The sequence below is a fragment of the Crinia signifera genome, chromosome 2, assembly GCF_055691185.1.
Source record: "Crinia signifera chromosome 2, ASM5569118v1, whole genome shotgun sequence".
NCBI lineage: Eukaryota > Metazoa > Chordata > Amphibia > Anura > Myobatrachidae > Crinia > Crinia signifera.
Window position 1 is genome coordinate 273009884 of NC_139218.1, and position 22140 is coordinate 273032023.

At 40.6% G+C, this 22140-nt stretch overlaps 1 protein-coding gene across 1 annotated transcript; it reads right to left on the reverse strand.

The window, feature by feature from the left end:
- Nucleotides 1-1681: 1681 nt before the first annotated feature.
- LOC146059049 (ileal sodium/bile acid cotransporter-like) lies at nucleotides 1682-20944 on the reverse strand. Its single transcript, XM_083171195.1, has 6 exons — nucleotides 20621-20944; nucleotides 17387-17505; nucleotides 13875-13963; nucleotides 11961-12136; nucleotides 10027-10184; nucleotides 1682-2090 (listed from the first exon to the last, which is right to left on the reverse strand). Exons 1-6 carry the CDS (start codon nucleotides 20935-20937, stop codon nucleotides 1954-1956), a joined length of 996 nt encoding a protein of 331 aa, XP_083027321.1. The 5' UTR covers nucleotides 20938-20944; the 3' UTR covers nucleotides 1682-1953.
- Between the last annotated feature and the right edge of the window lie 1196 nt (nucleotides 20945-22140).

Genomic DNA, 22140 nt, shown 5'->3' on the forward strand with positions numbered 1-22140 from the left:
CTGTTTGATTTTAGGTTGCCATAAAAATATCACAAAAGTACTATTTTTATTCATGCGGCTGGGATTGTGAACCCATGAGATAACACTAATATTACAGTATGTCATTTTACTGTACTTCTTTTCTTCTTGTACTTATTGGCTCTCCTTCTGCCTGTTCTGATATTTTATTTCACAATCATTTACAGGCAGTCTACAATTACACAATTTTTACTACATACACATTTATGTGTGTAGAAATCACCCTTAAAGCCTCTTCCTTCCCATTAACGCAAGCATATCATTTACTATTTCATATGCGCTACTATAAGATGTCCAGGGACAATTTGATGCTACAGTAGGATTAAAAGTGGTTAAAAAGGCAGTAAAGGAAGGGACACAGGGCCTGCCCTAAGCAATTTGATGGTAAGATTTTTGTCGGTGCCCCCTTGCAGATACTTCTACTACCAATCCATGTTTATACATGGATGTATAAACGAACAAGTAAGAATAAATAAAAATATATAAATGCTTTATTCTTTGAGTAATCTTTTTTTTTATTTTTACGTGTTTTAAAAATAATTTTTGTATTTTTATGCAAAATGTATGTTGCACTTCAATAATCTCACAACTTTATCAAGTTGATAAAGTTGTGAGAACACAACAAAACGCGTTAGGCCAGCACAGCACTCGGACATTGGACATTGGACTACCAATCTACCTCACTTGGACCAGTTCTCCCACTTGCCATTCCCCCATTTCTCCCTCATTTGGACAATCCATCTTTCCATCCACCAACTGGACGATATATTGGGATACCACCACCTGCCAATACTGGAGCCTGTCCAGATTGAGAGATCACTTCCAACTTACCTCTCACAAGTGGACCTAAGAAAATCGTCCTCCTACCCACTGCACCAGTTTTTCCATGGACAATAAGGGAGATTTCCAGTAACCATCCAGAGGAGAACACAATGGGAACAAGTGAGACTGACCCAAATTTATTGTTTCATGTCCTTCATATATATAATACTTGAGTGCTTTTTTACTTTATTTTATGTGTATGCGCAATTTCTTTTATACACTTTTCATGTTTTAATATGCATATATGCTAGTATAAAATAAATAATATTTTTTTATGTGATGCCCAATTGATCATTACTAGTATATAATTTTATTATATTACAAAACAGCGCTCCACCATAATTTTTTCTTTCCTTCTTTGACATTATTTGGGGATTGACCTCCCCCTCTAGGGTGTGAGCAGCTAGTACAACAACCCATCCCATTAGCGCCTGTATATTTCCACCTAGGTGGAATTTTTTCTTCTCCCCTATTAGGGCTGCATCCATCAATTTCCTGGGCTTAATCCCATCCCAATCTGCCCCTGTGTCCCACCCTATATTAGAACCCATGACCTGTCTTACTGGAGAGAGGCACCTTGCGATTGAGCTATTTGGTGGACACCACTGAGACGAACTCACACCACTGGTGAGGTTAATGTCAATAGGGTTTCATGATGGATTGAACATAAAGGTGAAAATAATAATATGAGACTCCATTACTGAAATAAATTGTTATAATAAATTATTAACATATACAAGAACATACCAAAACAGTTTAGTTACATTTGATTTAAAGTATTATATATTATTTCATAAAATACAAACTATTACAATATAATACAGAGAGTTCAAGCTACAGATGTGTCCTCATACACCCTTAGTATGGCAGGAAATGCTTAGCATGGCTAAGACGCTCCACGGTGTGCGTACACTGTAAGACGCTCCACGGTGTGCGTACACTGTAAGACGCTCCACGGTGTGCGTACACTGTAAGACGCTCCACCCCAAGTAGCAATTAGATGGATATATATAGTAGCAGATTAAAGGAGCCATATGGCTTAAATGGGGGAAGGTTTATGTGGACATATCGGTATTTGTTCATTTTGATGTGATGGCACAGTATATCATGGTCTTATAAGATGTCCCCATTGCTAGGTTTTTCATCCAATTCCAATCCGTTGTTCACTTCTCCATTGAATGCATCTGGTTTCGTTTCTTCCTCTGTATTTTCTGCTTTGTTACCCGTAAAATATAAGCTCAGACGGTAACCTAGGAGAAAACGATTTATATATACATTGATACAAACAACGTAAGTGAAGCAATATCTTAAAAAGCATGTACTGTAACTGGAGAAAAAGTGACATTTTCGAGAGGTGTACACTTATGCACTGTGGGGGTTATTCTAGTCCATTCTTTCTGACAAAATCCTTCTTAGATGGACAAAACCATGTGCACTGTGGGTGGGGCAGATGTAACTTGTGCAGAGAGAATTAAATTTGGGTGGGGTTTTTCTTCAAAGTGAGATCTATATTGAAGTGTAAAATCATGCAGTCAGTATTTTCCCTGCACAGAAACAAAATAACTCACCCAAATCTAATTCTCTCTGCACATGTTACATCTGCCCCCCTGCAGTGCACATGGTTTTCTCCATCTAAGAAGGATTTTGTCAGAAAGAATGAACTAGAATAAACCCCAGTATGTGAAATTTTTTCTACAAATGTTTAGGGTAGCTTTTGGATGTAAGCTTTGTTCAATGAGTTATTTTGCATTGCAAAACAAGACAAAAAAGTGGCTGTCATTCTGGCAGTTTGATTGGCAGAACCTATGCTGATATTGTCAATGTGTGATTGAGGTCTGTCAGTGGTGCACACAGGGAGGGTTCTGAGGGGCAGATTTATTAAGCTCGGTGAAGTGATAAAGTGTCTGGTTTTTATCACAGGCCAATCAACTCCTAACTTTGAAGTTACAGGTTTGGTTTGAAAAATATGTATAGAAAGGGAAAAGGGGAATGGGATAGAGACCGCACCAGTCTTGTGGAACACTATATTATGATAATTGTAGATTTTTAATTATGATCTAATCTGTATAATTTGGGACTACTGACTTTATGAGTGTAACCTCACAATCAGTCACCACACCCTTTGAAAAAAGGAATTTCTTTGGGTTAGGCGTGACAGTCAGTGGTGCACCCCGAGTTTTAAAAATAGGTCAAATGTGACTGTTAGTTCAAGGGAGAACAAAAAGAAAAAAGAAAACTCTGTTTGGGGGCACCCTTGCATCCCAAAATATTCTATGTACTGTGACTGTTCTTTAATATTTAACTTTTATTTCATTCATTAAAATTATGGACCACCTCTCATCAGTTATCACACACAGCGAAAATTATGAATATTTTTAGAAAAACTATCCATGTTTTAATGCTCTTTATATGTTCATAACAAATTGCGGATCAGTACCTTCACCAATATGAGAATTTGAAAAAAATCTCAAAAAATGTAAAAAATGACCATCATATATCCAGCCACTTCTTACCCATTAACTCGGGTTGGTTGTGTGGCTAAATCATAGGTAATTAATCTCATACCATTTTGTTTACGCAGGAACCCTGTTCCACTGCGTGTTATTTTCTCAGAATTTATGACCAAAAGGAGAAAAAATAGGTAATCCGCCCTCTCAGACTTGTATCACTTCTGCTGTTCACCCTTCATGCCACCGGCGGCAGAGGAAAGGAAATGAGAGAGTTTGTTGTCCCGGGGTTTAGGATTGAAATAGATAAGATAGCCAACCGTTATACCAATGTGGTCACCCTTGGCAACCCTGTTGCCATGTATGGCATTGCAAGGTACTACCAATGGATCCCAATCGGCTTTAGGTTCGCTATGAAAAAAGGGGAGTATTTTACTCTATAGGTAATAGTGGTCACCCCTGCCAGCAAGACTCCACCTCTGCTTTTCTCCCTCTTGTAACCCACAGAGGAGGGAAAATGAGAGAGTGGGGTCCACCCGGGTTTTGACCTAAATAGTCAGATGACCAATTACAGTGCCGGCAGATCCTGCAGGCTGCTCCTGATACTATATGAGCATTGCAGAATGCTATTCCTGCTGGAGGTCGGCTCTCATATTGGTCATGAAACAAAGAATAAAGTACAGTACAATTTAGGAACATACAAAAATTATCCTTACTGCCTCTTTTATATATTTTACTCTCTTACATATTCAGTAATGAGTTACCTCTCTGTATCACCCTAATTGTTTTACTCTTATCTAGTTGTTTAATAACCTCTTGTTCTCCAGTTATTGTCTAAATTTCTATTAAAAAATAAAAGTGGAATTAAATAGGGTATGCGTTTGTTTTTATCAATGTTTAAAACATGTACTGCCACATAATAATCATATAACAATTTATGAGGATTTGTAACCAGTATTATTTGCTTCTGGATAGTATCAATTAGTTTTTGAATACAAAATTGCCAGTGTTCATTCAGTACCAGACAACATCAATTAATTCCTAAATGGGCAATCACCAGCATTAATCCTGCCTCCACAGGATACAAATTCATTGGATTCCCAAATGGATTAATTGTTCCTACCCAAGAAAACCAGCCATGTATCTATGTATAGTTTGAGCGCAGTTCTAGAGACAATATACAGTGAAATACTTAATCTATAATGCCAGAGAATTTTATAGCATTATTTCAGCACATCAAATATGATATATTATAAGGTATGCAGACAATTGCAATTGTGCTGTTCTCACATCAAATATATAAAACAGTTGCAATGTTTGTTTGTCAATTCTCCTGTAACAATCAATTTGGTGCAAACAATTCAAAGGATATAATTCCCAGCACCATATATCAGTGCTATCTCCTTAAGGCAGTAACTATCCCACCTATTGTCTGGCAGCCTTTCTCTATATGAGCGTATTATCTATGGTGGAATCCCAGCGTCCGCACACTCCAATAGTGCATGACAGCAGGTTGCCACCCGTTAGTTGTACCGCTCCCCCCTAAGGGTAAACTCTGTGACACTCCGGCTTCTATTGGCGGGTCGCCAGTATGCACTTGCACTGACGCGAGATACTCCTGGCGTCCCCCCGTTACCTCTCCCGCCGGCAGGAACAATTGACCCGGCTTTGACAAAGCTCAGGCGAAACGTACGTCAGAAGGTTGAGAGGTCACGTGGTGCACACATGTGACCGCAGGAATTGTAATCCTAATCAGTCCAGGGAAGCCTCCCACAGAGCCAGACGCAGCATCGAGACGCAGCAGAGAGACGCAGCCGGGTCAATTGTTCCTGCCGGCGGGAGAGGTAACGGGGGGACGCCAGGAGTATCTCGCGTCAGTGCAAGTGCATACAGGCGACCCGCCAATAGAAGCCGGAGTGTCACAGAGTTTACCCTTAGGGGGGAGCGGTACAACTAACGGGTGGCAACCTGCTGTCATGCACTATTGGAGTGTGCGGACGCTGGGATTCCACCATAGATAATACGCTCATATAGAGACAGGCTGCCAGACAATAGGTGGGATAGTTACTGCCTTAAGGAGATAGCACTGATATATGGTGCTGGGAATTATATCCTTTGAATTGTTTGCACCAAATTGATTGTTACAGGAGAATTGACAAACAAACATTGCAACTGTTTTATATATTTGATGTGAGAACAGCACAATTGCAATTGTCTGCATACCTTATAATATATCATATTTGATGTGCTGAAATAGTGCTATAAAATTCTCTGGCATTATAGATTAAGTATTTCACTGTATATTGTCTCTAGAACTGCGCTCAAACTATACATAGATACATGGCTGGTTTTCTTGGGTAGGAACAATTAATCCATTTGGGAATCCAATGAATTTGTATCCTGTGGAGGCAGGATTAATGCTGGTGATTGCCCATTTAGGAATTAATTGATGTTGTCTGGTACTGAATGAACACTGGCAATTTTGTATTCAAAAACTAATTGATACTATCCAGAAGCAAATAATACTGGTTACAAATCCTCATAAATTGTTATATGATTATTATGTGGCAGTACACGTTTTAAACATTGATAAAAACAAACGCATACCCTATTTAATTCCACTTTCATTTTTTTAGAAATTTAGACAATAATTGGAGAATAAGAGGTTATTAACTAGATAAGAGTAAAATAATTAGGGTGATACAGAGAGGTAACTTATTACTAAATATGTAAGAGAGTAAAATATATAAAAGAGGCAGTAAGGATAATTTTTGTATGTTCCTAAATTGTACTGTACTTTACTCTTTGTTTCATGACCAATATGAGAGCCGACCTCCAGCAGGAATAGCATTCTGCAATGCTCATATAGTATTAGGAGCAGCCTGCAGGATCTGCCGGCACTGTAATTGGTCATCTGACTATTTAGGTCAAAACCCGGGTGGACCCCACTCTCTCATTTTCCCTCCTCTGTGGGTTACAAGAGGGAGAAAAGCAGAGGTGGAGTCTTGCTGGCAGGGGTGACCACTATTACCTATAGAGTAAAATACTCCCCTTTTTTCATAGCGAACCTAAAGCCGATTGGGATCCATTGGTAGTACCTTGCAATGCCATACATGGCAACAGGGTTGCCAAGGGTGACCACATTGGTATAACGGTTGGCTATCTTATCTATTTCAATCCTAAACCCCGGGACAACAAACTCTCTCATTCCCTTTCCTCTGCCGCCGGTGGCATGAAGGGTGAACAGCAGAAGTGATACAAGTCTGAGAGGGCGGATTACCTATTTTTTCTCCTTTTGGTCATAAATTCTGAGAAAATAACACGCAGTGGAACAGGGTTCCTGCGTAAACAAGATGGTATGAGATTAATGACCTATGATTTAACCACGCAACCAACCCGAGTTAATGGGTAAGAAGTGGCTGGATATATGATGGTCATTTTTTACATTTTTTGAGATTTTTTTCAAATTCTCATATTGGTGAAGGTACTGATCCGCAATTTGTTATGAACATATAAAGAGCATTAAAACATGGATAGTTTTTTAAAAATATTCATAATTTTCGCTGTGTGTGATAACTGATGAGAGGTGGTCCATAATTTTAATGAATGAAATAAAAGTTAAATATTAAAGAACAGTCACAGTACATAGAATATTTTGGGACGCAAGGGTGCCCCCAAACAGAGTTTTCTTTTTTCTTTTTGTTCTCCCTTGAACTAACAGTCACATTTGGTTTGAAAAATGACAGGTAGGAGCTGATTGGCCGGTGATAAAAAACAGACAAGTTATCACTTCAAGCTTAATGAATCTATAAATCAGTATCTGATGACCAGAGGCATCCAGAAATGGGCTGATCAGTAGGGTATACAGGCAGACGAATTGTTTGTCAATGTACAGTAATTATAGTATTGGACATCATATTGTCTGCACTGCAGCATCCATCCACTCTGTTAGGCTGCAGACAGTGGGGAACTGTGGTGCATTGCTGATTAGTTAATGGCTCTGGCCCTCCACCAGTCAGTGTGGTGGGCTGTATTCACACACTGCTTGGTGGATGGCAGTAACTATCCACCATTCAGAATTAATGAAGCTTTAATGAGTCGGGAGCAGGACTGAGAGAGAGAGATGATGGGGCCAACCAAAGGCAGCCAGGCCAGGTGAGAATTTGTTTATTTTGTCACCACACATTGATCTTACGGCTGATATTTAACAGGGGTAGGAAGTAAGTGTTTTAATGAAGGAGTGGAGATATTGCAAATTTGGGGCACATATATAATGTATTGAACAGTAAGTTTAAGATTATGGTATTATTCTTAATAAGGGACATGGTGACATTCTGGGTATCATTTTTATTGGCACGCACATAACTAACCAGGGGTTGGTTTGTTTCGCACCTGCAGATACATGCAGTGGTGACAGTGGGACTTGTAGTGCAGCCAGCGGTAGTGACTATCTCTGTCTGGATGAAAAAGAATGCGCAGTAAGGGACTCATGTGCAGGAGGTGCATTGGGTCGGATTCAGTACATGCTTAGCAGTGTGCCTCCGTTGCTATGGGAATGTGGGTCATAAGAGGAGAGATTGCAGAATGCACTCCTCAACAGTTGTATCCAAACAGACTTGATTTAAGGACCCCTTGCACTAAACAAGATCCATGAATTATGCAGACCCATGGATAGTTTGATTAATACCCCTTTCACACAGAAAATGACATGCCCGGGTGAAGCAGTTCCACCCGGGAATTTCATCAAATACACGGGTCCTTTTCTGTGTGAAAGGGCACACCTGTGTCGTAAATCCGACCCTGGAATTGACCAGGACCATGACCCGTGTTGACCCTTTCACACAGAAGAAATACCCGTGTTATTCAGCAAATTAGCGGGTAGAAATTTTCAACCCGGTAATTTGTTCTTCTGTGTGAAGAGGGGTCAGGCTGCTCCCGGCAAAATGACACAGCATTTAAAATGAAACGGCATTTGAAATGCTGTGTATTTGCCGGGATTTTCAGACTTTTCTGTCTGAAAGGGGTATAAACCTTCTAAATATGGAACATGGTGATGTTGCCCATAACAGACAATCGGATTCTATAATTTTTTTAGGATGCAACAAAGAAATGATAACTACAATTCCATTGGTTGCTCTGGACAACATCACCACTTTTGATTTTGAGAAGCATTAGTAAATGTACCTGCAGTCTGGCAAAGATTCTAACAATTTGATATACCACTTATTTTACAGTATTACATAAGCTCCATCCCCCCAAATGAATGTTAATGAGGATTAAGTCTACCCGATTTTTCCCAACAGGGACCTGACTAAAGGTACAAGAATAGAGAGATCTGAGTCTGGTGTTATCTTCGGTACTTGTTTCCTAGCACGGCGCCCATCGGGGTTGATCGCATGCCTTAAGTTAAGGCATGCAATCGAAGCGATGAAAGCGATTTTCTGTCAATTACCAGCTTTAATTGCCGCTAAAGAGAAAATCGCATTGATCGCGTCCATCGCGGCCCATAATAATGGCCCGCGATGAGACCGACGTGATCAACGCGATTTTCCCATAGAGAACAATGTTAAATGAGTTTTAAAGTTAAAATCGCGTTGATCGCGTCGGTCGCATGCCATTATAATGGCATGCGATGCGATCGACGCGATCAACGCAATTTTACATAGGGAACAATGGGAAAAGGGCCAATATGGCCAATTTCTCATTGTATATGCCCCCTCATGGATATTAAGTATGGTTAATGCCCCCCCATTGTTAACGCCACCCCACTATTGACGGCAACCCGAAGCGTGGCGAGCGCTTCAACCTTTTCTTATCCAAATATCCACGTCGGCGTGGAGTTGATCTCATATAGTGTGGCGAGCGCAGCGAGCCACCGAGCCCGAAGCGTGGCGAGCGCAGCGAGCCCCGCAAGGGGATGCGTATACTTGTGAAGTTATGCGCGTTCCCTCTCAGGGACCATTTTACATTGATTCCAATGTAAAAATTGCGTTGATCGCATCGCATGCGATTTGGTTGGCATGCGATGCGATCGGCGCGATTTTTGCGGCCGCGATCAATACAATTAAAAATGGTGGCGCCGTGCTAGGAAACAAGTACCTTATCTTCTGACACTGAAGCTTTGAAGGATAGAATCTAGCTGCCTCAGTATAAACACTGTACCAAAATTTGGCTGTTATTCTATTAATTGTCCTTTCCTCAAGTGGCTATCTCATGGGATAATGTGGGCATAGTTTGTAACTTATTTTCTCAAGGGGCAAGTGTAATGCCCTGTTCTTATGATCCTTGATCCTTTGTGCCCAGCTTTTGGGTGTCTATATATTGTGTAACCAACTCAGCCTGCATAGATTGTTACACTTTTGTAGTTGGACCACACATTATTCAATATTAGCAGTAACCTTTTAGTAGATTATTATTACTGCTGGTGGTTGCATTTTATTTTAAATATCTGTCTGTCCTTTTAGCTTTAAGTGCCAGTCATCCTTATAATGTAAATGACTGACTGTAAATTGGTATAAAATTAACACTAGGGACATATGTAAAACGAGCAAAGTTTTAACGGAGGTCTTGGTTGCTGGGTGATTCTGGACTTTATTTTAAAGCACCAACCTGGTTTTGCCTTGTAAATGATTGCCACTTTAAAAAAAAACCATCTGAGATCGACTGGCATCCTGCACTTCCAGCAAACTCGGACCCTTTTATATATGCCCCTAGGGATCTGAGGGTATAAATGACTCACCTCCTAATAATATAGCTGCAAACAAAATCTGGAAAATACTGTAGATGAGTGGGAAGGTGAACATCAAACTCAGCTGCTCTGGAGAAAATGAAAGCTGAATTATTGTGGTACACAGCTGGGTATTTTGCATTCCAGTTTCCAAAGAGATTGTGCGACACCTAAACGAAAAAAAGATAAATCAATTTAGATATGTTGTTCTGTAATATATTATTTAATACATAAGTGGCATTAATATATATATATATATATATATATATATATATATATATACACTTATGTGAACATTTATTTTACAGTTGTTTTTTCTAAAATCAGAATAAATGTAAGCAATATACTAAACCATGGGCAGTGTGACCTCTGACGTTGTAGCGCTGTGCAGAGCCGCACTGCCCGGGATGGGAGAAGCCGGGCAGCGTCTGAGCACTAGATGCTGCCTGGCATTAGACAGAGGTTCCTCAAGGTGCCACAGGTTTTAAAAATATCCATGGCTCAGCACAGATATTTAAATTAAATTGATTGAGAAACTAAGTCATCTGTGGCCAAGCATGGAAATACTTAAAACCTTTAAACATCCCATCATCTTACCTGTCCTTATTTAGCATGTAAAACCTTAAACACTTTAACTTATTACTATATAAACCTGAAATAACGACTCGGAGACTTGGGTTTGGAAGAAATTGTTAACTGATTTATTTATCGGAAATTTTTAGCTAATTTGATTATTTAAATTAATTGATTGATTAATGGTGGCCAAAAAAGAACGGCTCTTAACTAAAAACTCCACCCCAACTACACACGTGACTGGCCTAACTCACAAATAGCGGTATCCAACTCAACCTCACTGCATTAACTACCCACCCAGCCGGGAGGGGGTTACTGACCCCGAAACGGGTGTTACAGCAACAGGCCTAAATCAATGAGAGGTGAGAGCACCGAAACAAACCATATACGCCAGATCAATAACTAATGTAAACTTAATTTTATTAAAAAACCTGCCGTTCTTTCCCGCCTATCAGCTAACGCGATGAAACCGTCCACCCACTCAAAAAACCACAAATTGGGGAGGGCGGGAGGGAATTTCGGCAGGAACAAGAGGAATCCTCCTCCCCTTCCTGCCCCTATACTGCAGTTAACCTAGGCCAAACCCACCCAGGCTATTGGATCCCCTAGTCACATGCTTACCAGTGTGACGTAGATGGGGATGTTTAACCCACTACATGCCTATTGCAGGCACTGCGTTATTCGACCATTAGGGTGCCTTGAGGACTGTGTTTGGGAAGTAATACTAATACTCTAATACTGTAGATTGTCAAACACAGTCCTCAGAACGCTAAACAGTCCATGTTTTCCAGTGTATACAATGCTGTAAAACCCTTGTTTTCGGGGATTTTCAAATGTTTTAAGACCCTGGCGTCAAGTACCATCACACACTATCCAATGTGTATGACATACTGTTTTGATTGGTGAACAATTAAATTGTGGCCACAATTATACGACAATAATAACAAAATTACATAAAAGAAAATGTGACAATCACATTGATATAGTTAAAAATCCTTCTTGGGTATAAACCCACACTGCTGAGGATTAGAATAATAACCTGATGATCATGTCACGGCAGTGACAAAACAGGACTGTTCTTAAATATCAGTTTACTAAGGACTAATTCACTAACATCCGTATGCTCCAAATACGAGTACTAAGCTTACTAACAAGGGAAGCTTCTAATCCTCAGCAGTGTGAGTCTATACATCTTATTATTCTCATGTTCCCTTATATCTTTCTATTTTCAGAAAGCAAATATATGAAAGCTATTGTTATAAGCCAATATACATAGTTAATTACAAGTTGGTCCATAATTGCAATTATATATATATATATATACATATATATATATATATATATATATATATATATATATATGCATTGTTTACCTGCTCCATGATTGATTAGATATATAAGCCAACAAGAAGCCAAAAAGGAAACCAGCAGCTGGAAATATTGTTCCTACAATCCATATTTTTGGAGCAATATCCCAGGATCCTCTATACAGCACTCCACCTATTACAGCGATAAGTATAATGAGAATGAATCCTGTAATAGATCCCACCTATAAAGAGAAAATACACTATTAACTTGCATTGTGTATAGTAATAATCAGTATACTTTTCTTAATGTAAGTAAGGATTATTTATATAGCACACTAGGTCTCAAGGCGCTTTACAGACATCAAAACAATGCACATACATATGGAGTGCTTCTCAGCCAGCGCGGGGGCTCGTCAGAATGCCCCGCTGGTGATTGGTGACAGAGAGGTGCGCCATCTGACTGGGATGCGCTCGCGTCTCACATGCACGCGCATCCCAATTTTCAGGTGGCAGGGGTTAAAGGATTAATATATTGCTGCTAGCAGTTCAGGGTGCTCTCCATCTGGTACATTATTATGCATAGACTACCAGTATTTACTATATCCCTTATACTGTATGTATCAAGGAGCCATGTTTCTGCAGTGGCTGACCACACCTCCTCTGTAGATTGACCACACCACTTAGCATAGGCCCTTACCACTTCCTTTCCCTCGGTGAGTCATTTACTGTATGCCCTGGTACAACACTGGGCAATAGAGTACACTGGTCAGAAATTTTTCACAAATGTCTCCTACTGTATGACTATAATTTGTGTAGGTGGCCATTTGTAAGAAACATGAGTGTCCTGGTTATTCGTTATATTGTTAAAGGTAAAACTAGAGATGACTGTTGCCGAAATTCCTGTTTAGCTTTGTTATACAGGTACTTGTTTCCTAGCACGGCCACAACGATCTTGATCTGGGGCATCGCATGTAAAAAAATCGCGTCGGTCGCATCGCATGCGGGCTAAAAAATCGCATGCGATGCGACCGACGCGATGCCCGCGATTTCCCATAGGGAACAATGTAAAATGCCTCAATTTACCCAAATCAACATAGGGAACAATGTTAAATTGGCCAGAGAGCCCAAACCCCCCCCCCCCTGACCAGTGAAATGGCCCCCCAAAAATAGTTAACGCCACCCCACGATCAACGTGAACCCGAAGCGTGGCGAGCGCAGCGAGCCCGCGAGGGGCGGCGGTACGCGTCCTCCGACCTTTTCATACCCCCACTATCCACGTCGGCGTGGAGATGAGAATAGATAGTGTGGCGAGCGCAGCGAGCCACCGAGCCCGAAGCGTGGCGAGCGGATGCGGATACCTTCACAGGTAAACGCGTCCCTTCGCGGGCTTCACAGGTATCAGCGTTCCCTCGCGGGGCTCGCCACGCTTCGGGGTCGGTGGCTCGCTGCGCTCGCCACACTATCTATTCTCAACTCCACGCCGACGTGGATAGTGGGGGTATGAAAAGGTCGGAGGACGCGTGCCGCTGCGCTCGCCACGCTTCGGGTTCACGTTGATCGTGGGGTGGCGTTAACTATTTTTGGGGGGCCATTTCACCGGTCAGGGTTTTTATTTTGGGCTCTCTGGTCCATTTAACATTGTACCCTATGTTGATTTGGGTAAATTGAGGCATTTTACATTGTTCCCTATGGGAAATCACGGGCATCGCGTCGGTACCATTGCATGCTTTTTTTGGCCGCATGCAATGCGACCGACGCGATTTTGACTTTTTCAATGCATTTCAATGGGAAATCGCGGGCATTGCGTCGCTCGCATCGCAGACCATTAAAAATTACCCGTGATGCCCGCGATTGTGGCCGTGCTAGGAAACAAGTACCGTTATACACATTACAAGATGCAACTCTCTGATTTGGTAGCTACAAGAGTCTTTGCTATGTTAATCTTGAGTTTTTAAAGAGGGAAACAATTTTGCTACTGACCTTAAGAATTTTCTTAGCGTATCTAGGCCACTTGTAATTTACAAAAATGCCAACTCCAACAGGAATAACAAGCGATACTAAAGCAATACCTAAAAAAATAAAAAATACAATTATATATTTTGCTCATATTTAATTGTTCTGCTTAAGGGTGCAGTGGGTGGGGCAGTGATAAGTCTTTTGTACTACTTAGCGATGTCACAAATCCCAGTATTGTGCAGTAGGGGAACAGTGACATGTGAATGCAAATTGCATCACCAATGCACTTAGGCCCCTTTCACACGTGAAACCCCGCACGGCCAAGAAGCCGTGCCGTACACAGAAGTTTAGAATGGTGGGGACGGCCGCAGCCTGGCAGCTGTGCCCTCCAGTGGTGACATCCGGCTGCAACCGGGCGGCCGGGCCATGGCCGTCCCATGTGAATGGACACAATCATGTCCATAATTAACTTCTGTTTGCGGCACGGCTTCTTGGCCATGCAGGGTTTCGCCGCCCGGCAGGAGCCGGAGCCTGTGAAAGGGGCATAATACTTGGATTCATAAAATCATGTAATTTTAAGGATTTGTATTACAGTATATTAGTATTTCTAGCATTTGTGAGTATATTCATTTGTAGCGGATGGAGTCAATTAAGAGACAGTCAAAATACAGACAACCATTGGCAGACCGTCAAAATACTGACACATTAAAAATGCCGACATTTAGAATGTCGACATGAGTTTCCATGATTTTTTCTTTGAACCTGACCTGTCCTTACTTCACGATCCATGTGGGCATAGACTTAGTTTATAATAGTGTGTCAAGTGCAGTGAGGCACCATGCCAAAGATGGCGAGTGCAACCAGCACAGCTAAGGGCCATGGTACACTTCTACGATGTCCATGTCGACATCCACAGGGAAAAACCATGTCGACTTTTTGACTGGTCTAGATTTTAAATGTTGGCATTTAGACCATGTCGGCATAATGAATGCCAGCATTTTGAACACATCTGTATTTTGACCGTCTGTATTTTTAATGTGGGGAAATTGTACTGAACCCTTTTGCAGCCTATTTTATAATGACCCACACAATTAGGAAATTCAGTAACAGAGGTATGTATGGGTGTTTTTGTGTGAACTGTCCATTCTGTACCTGCGCAGACACTAAAATGTGTATGCATGCATCTTTATGACATTTTTGTTGTCTTACCCTTGTAACTCCTAACACTTGGAGATTTGATGTGAAAGAATATATTTGGGTAAGCATAGGTCAAATACAGTTAAGGTGTATCCAGGGCCTTCAAGACTTGTGAAACACCCAAATCACGTGGTGCTCAATATACAAACCAACAGTTCAAATAAAAAGGATTCATATATTACACAACATGAAATAGATAGATACATATATACCGGGCCGGTGTAAGGCTTCTCAGCACCCTAGGCAAAACTTCAATTTACCCCCCCCGGGAAGGTGGGCAAGTCCCCTGCTTTCCCTTGAGGTACTCTGCACCCTCCCCTTTGCCACCCACAACAGAGTACAAGGAGGAGGGGGCAGCAATGTAGGAAGTAGGACTCAAGGGAAAGTATAGAGGTCTCAAGGTGCCCATACACATACCGATTACACGTTACTTTTTGTGCTAAAATAGCATTGCATCGCATGCACAACACATACACAATGATGCTATTTTAGCACAAAAAGTACCGGGTAATCGGTACGTGTATGGGCACCTTTAGAAGTTCCACAGCCACCACCTGCATTAAGGACAACAAGGATCCTCATAGACATCCTTGATTTTTTGATTTGTAGACTTGATGGCGCCCCCCAAGATCCTGGCACCCTAAGCAGCTGCCTAAAGCTGCCTAGTGGTAGAGCCGGCCCTGCATATATACATTACATACATACATACATAAGCCTCCCGGGGTATCAAGTTGGCATATAATAATATATTACAATATAGGCAATGTGTATTTATATAAAAAAATTATATAGAGATTTTTACTGAAGCAAATAGTGTGTTGAATTCAATCTTACCCTTACCTATTGTTTTAGCTAGTGGATTGGCATATAATAATAATAATAATAATAATAATAATAATAATAATAATAATAATAATAAATAAATGCTATTGTTACAGTGTTCTGCATGTGGTTGCTGACATTATCTGGCCATATTCAACTTTTCCTACACATGATTTTTGAGAATATTTGGAGTTTCCAAAGTCCTGGGCTGATTATATATTTTGACGTAACCATTTATTAACACCTCCAGCATCTTTAGGTCTTTTGTTTGGGCATTTTAAGGCTGATGTTTTGTTGGGATGTAAGCTTACTCCAGGTTGTATGCTTGTCCATGTCAAATAAGTGAGAGTTGGTCTGATGTTCTAACGTGTACATAACGTGGTCAGTGTTGCCTTTAGTAGTTTGGCTGTTATGTATAATTGTTCTGCTTGTGGACGTGCTTACTTTGAGAAGGAATTTGCCTTTACAAGTGAACCAGAATAAGGGCCAATGTACTAAGCCCTTGATGGCTAACCTTGACTCTCCAGCTGTGGTTGAACTACAAATCCCAGCATGCTCTGCTTCAGTTTTGCTATTTGGCCATGCTAAATCTGATGCAGAGCATGCTGGGATGTGAAGTTCAACAACAGCTGGAGGGGACTAAGCCATGGGGACTCGGAGATAAAGTATAGAGTACAAACAACCCACTCATGTCATGAGTGATAAAACTTGTTGCCTATGATAGTCATCCAGCCAATCAGCTCCAAACTGTCACAGATTGAATTTCTAACTCTTATGTGTTTGAAAAATGACAGTTTGGAGCTGATTGGTTGGAGCACCATTTATCATATGCAACTAGTTGTATCATTCACAATAGTGAGTGTTATCACTTGTTGATACTGTACATGGGTCCCACAGCCTGTAACATGGCAGTTCGGAGACGATTGGCAGGTACTTTATTTCTCTCCACTTTATGGCGGTTATTCATTCCGGGATTTTATTATTCTGACTGAAAGTCCATATATTGTCGGAAACGGCAGCGGATTGTTGGAAAATGGCCGTGAATTCGACAACAAAATTCAAATAGTGGAGCCACACCAACTTCTACCCCAAACTCTGCCAAACATCGCCAGCCCACACTGGAAGTTGGTGTGGAATTTTGGACTGTGCTGCTCTGGAGCCACCACTGCTGGTCAGAACTGTTTAATTTAATAGTAATTACAAAAGTTTTTATTGCGTATTAAGATATTGTGACAATATTCTTATGTTATTTCTGTAGGTGCCTGGTATTTCTTTTGACAAAAAAACAGTTGCTGCCATCATTAACTAAGGCAATTAATGAACAGATGGCATTCAGGCTGGCATTTAGTATTCAGCTAGGATTTCTCTCTACCTTTCTCCTTCTGTTTCTTTCTTTCTTCTACAGTATATTGTATGACTATCAACTTTCCTTCAGTCCAATTCGTTTAGATTTAGATTGAAGTATGTCATGGCACCCTTGTTATAAACATCAACTATACTTAGCCAGCAGCACTTACCAATACTGTCATAAGGAATAATTATGCTACTGGAATCAACCCATTTTTTGGTGTAGAGGAAGAGGCACAAAGGCATCATACCCAATGCAAGGAGTGTGGAACAAGTTGTCATGCTTATACTGCAAAACAAATCAATATGCAATGATATTTTACATACATATAAACTATTAAAACCAAATGTAATATAACAGTCAGACAACAGAGCAAAAACATATGTAGAAAATCTGATTTTGCACTTCAGTATGCTAACACAATGCGGCTGTTTTGCTAGTGATTTTTTACACCGTCTAGCAAATAAATATACATATGTAATATTATATGTGTATGTAACTAAACTTTACATTTTATTTCAGAAACAAGTACATTATTATTGGATTTATTTTTGTTACAATTATACTATGTTAATATTTTGACTTCATTTTTAATGACATGGATTCCGCTTGATTTCCATCACTTTAGCTATGGTTAGCGAGACCAGGCTCACAGGATGCGTATATACCGGTATGGGTCAATGAAGTTCGACATACAGTACATTGGGTCGTCCACTGAGGGTCGACACGGGTTGTAGAGCAGATGGCCACAGATGTTTGGAATAAAGTAGTAATTGGTCATTTGAAATCATATGTTGATGAAGTCAGGTGACAACTGTTTCATGAATAACTCTCAAGACTTTTTTTTAATAGCTTGCAGGTACACTGTAGCCACAGTATTACTGAGCAAGACAAATAGGATCATTATAACTAAAGGCTAACTATATATAGGACTTTTTAGTTAATGCTAGTATCAAATTATAGATACTTGATGCACAAACTTTGGCAAGGGGATCTCTGATAAAGCCATACTGTCTAACCTATGAATATAAGATTTTCAGCAAGTATGATATATGTAGAAGTTTCTATATACATATAGACCCATCAGCCATGTCATTAAAAACAATATTTTGTAGGTCCCTCGTGTGCCACCACAACAGCTCTGACCCATTGAGGCACAAACTCCATAAGGCACCAAGATGTTAACTGCAGATTCTTTAAGTTCTGTAAGTTGCAAGGTGGGTACTCCATCACTTGTGCTTGTTTTCAGGACATCACATGCATGTGAAGTCAGATTTCGATTTGGGGAAATAGGGTAGACTGTCAATACCATGAACTCTTTGTGATGTTCCACAAACCATTCCTGAACAGTTTCTACAGTGTGGCAGGGCATATTATCCTACTGAAAGAGGCCACCGCCATCACGGAATATCCATGCCTTGAAGGGGCTTACTTGGTCTGCAACAATGTTTAGGTGCAGTAGGTGATACATGTCAAAGTAACATCCACAGGACTGGCAGGACCCAATGTTTCCCAACAGAGCATTGACCAATACAATTTGGTCGCTCAGATCATTACAGTTCCCCATTTTTCCTGCTTCCAACACATTAACTTTAAGGTGTTCACTTGCTGTCTAATATATCCCACCCTTGACAGGCCCCATTTTAATGAGATAATCATGGCTTTTCCTTTACTAGACATTGGTTTTAATGGTATGGCTGATGGGGTCATATTTACTGCATGCAGATATACCCTTGCTTTAGTTTAAAATGACACATAAAACATTTCTCCAATACTTTACATCATCCTCATCTTGTATTTGCGCCTGGTATATATTGCATACATTCCCTTGCTGTACCTAACCTAAATAACCCCACAAGTGTTTAATGCGTGTGCGCGCATATGTAAGTGGCTGGGGGCGTGGCCTCCGCCACCCTGCCACAGCTGATTGACTTCGGAGGGGAGCGCATTGATCGTCTCTCCTTCCCCTCCCTGTGTCACTGAGACTAGGCTGTTGCCTGCCAGCCAATCAGAGCTCGCGGGCTGGCAGCCAATCAGGAGTCAGCGCGCGAGATAGAGTCAGTGAAGCCGGGGCAGGAGAAAACGGGAGATGCGCGCCCCTCCCCCTGTGACGCATAACAGGCATTACTGTGTAAATTTTGGCCGTGTGCCTTCAGCGTGCAATATTCCATCCACTCCCCCTAGTGTCACATCACCATACCCCTGACCACACCCCCTGACCATGCCCATTTTTCGCTTTTCCTACTTGCACCACTGCTCAAAAGCCAGCCAGTGTGTACAGGGCAGCAATAAGCGTTGAACGCTCATGTGCACTCCTGCATCATTGACGACCCTGACGTCGAGCGGCGAGATGAATGGCTTTCCATAGCAATCTGCTATGAAACGCCATCCACCCTCCGGGAAAATTGTTCAAGTCGGGCGAAAACCACTCAGTGTGTAGGCACTGAGCGATTTTCAGCCCAGTGATTTTCTCCACCATCAGGCACCATACACGCTTGGCAAAATCGCCCGGTGTGTATGGATCTTTAGAATCATGAAAATCTGCATTTGTGCAAGTAAAGTTTTCTAAGCATGTGCAAACTGACACGGGTCTCACTAAATACATAAAAAATATGATCTTGCTCAGACTACAACAAAGTACAGTACTGTATACAGCATTAACAGACATTTTATATAATATAAAGTAACTAAAAACATACTAAACTATGCTGTACAATATTTCCAAAAATCACAAATATGTGGGGTTAGATTTCTATCCTGCTAAGATGCAACCAAATTATAATCATTGTGTTGTGACCACATTAAAGTGGAATATCTTATTAGTTCTATATGTGACTTTATTAGAATTATTAATATGTATTGATATATTTTTTAATGTATTGTTGGGCTTAAAATTGAATTGAGAATAGTTTGGGGAGTCCAGAAACATTCCATGTATTGTCCATATAGAGAAATAGATTGTGATTTGTGTTTTTTTTTAAGCAGTACAAGTATCAGCAATAAAAACTGCACTAAAATATTACAATCCATGTTGGCTGTTAACTAACTTGTACTGACATTGGCGAAGCACTTGTGCAGCTTCTCTATGCAGCGCACTGCGATGTGTGTGCTTATCCAGAGATATAGAAGCATATGAATATTTCAGTAAAAAGTGAATCTGGAATCTACCCCTTGTCAAAACCCTGCACCTGCATTTGCCCCGGCTCTGTCTTTTAGATTTGGTGCATTCTTAGTTAATTGTTTAACAGTAATTGACAATCACATCACAAACTCTACCATTTATTTATACACCACAATTAAGGTGATTGTGGCACAAATTACATTTATAAATACATTAACAGAAGGTAAAGAGTAAGTGCACTCGGCAAACATCCTTACATTCTACAGTATATATATTTCTTACCTCATATCCATGTCTCCATCTACCCAGTACGCCAGGATGTTAGAGCTTGTTCCTCCGGGGCAACAGCCCATAATTAGTACTACAACGGCTTGGACTGGTAGAACGTCAAATAACAGGGCTAATACAAAGGCTGAGAGTGGCATTATACCAAACTGGCAAAGGACGCCTACTGCTATGCCCCAGGGACGCTTTATGTGGCCCCAGAATTTCTTTACTTCTACAGTGCAGCCCATGGAAAACATGACAAGTGCTAACATTATTGTAATAACAGTACTTAAAACTGTATTTAAAATAGCATTGAAATTATCTGGTGGCATCAGGCAGGAGGTTCCATTACAAATGGTTGCATTTTCATGGCATGCTAGCTCATTGTGTAGGATCTGCGATGTCAGAATGCGGTAGTGTTCCATTCTGAATATCAGGTATTATCTTTTAGATGTATCGAGGAAATGACAATGTAATATTAAGACTGGTCCATCTCGTCATGAATATATGTGAATGTTCTGCTGTTCCTCCTATTTAAAGAAAGCCAAATGCAATAAAAAGTTGTAAATACGTAGATTTTGTTGGTGCATGTCCAATGCTTCTATATTACAACCTACTGTATGAAGCTGAGTGCCAGAGTCCCACCATAAAATGTAACAATTGCATGTATTTTAACTTTTATGATATGGGATTAGGTATACTTATTCATTTATTTTGTACCAGCCCATAATTACAGTATGTCAGCTGTGCGGGTCTCTGACCTACAGTATCTGACACTTAACACAATTCTGCTGATATTTCTATTGTAATCCTTCACTTAGATGAGGGCGTGATTCAGTATGGATTGTCAGTGGCAAATGCAGGATTTTGAGAGGGGGTTTTTCAATTGTAATCCAAAGTCTCCCACTCTGCGGCAAATTGGAGTAAGTACGGGAGTGTGGGGGAGTGGTAACAACCCTAAAGATTAGACTTTTTATACACTGGATACAGTGTGGAATACAGTATTAACATTTAACAGTACAGACGGCCTATAGCAGTGGTTCTTAACCTTGGTCCTCAGGGACCCTCAACGGTGCACGTTTCCAGGTCACCTCACAGACACACAGGTGCACTAATTACAAGTGGAGGTAATTATTTCTCCTGTGATTCTGTGTGGAGACCTGGAAAACGTGCACTGTAGGGGGGCCCTGAGGATCGAGGTTGAGAACCACTGGTCTATAGTATAGGCTGTTTCAAACACTTAAATAAGATATTTGGTCAGGAAAAGGTTAAGCTTGCAGCAGGGCCCTCTAACCCCCAAGTCTGTTGTTACCCAGTTTGTTTTATCACTGTCTACTATTGTAAAGCGCAACGGAATCTGCTGCGCTATATAAGAAACTGTAAATAAATAAATAAATAAATATGCCATAATAAATAAATAAATAAATACACAGACATAATAGAACCAGTACTGCATTTTCTAAGTTCACATTCTCCCACCTCATGTTAAGGCTCCTGTCTCTTCCTCCTGGCAGCTACTTTCTAGTCTATTGCGA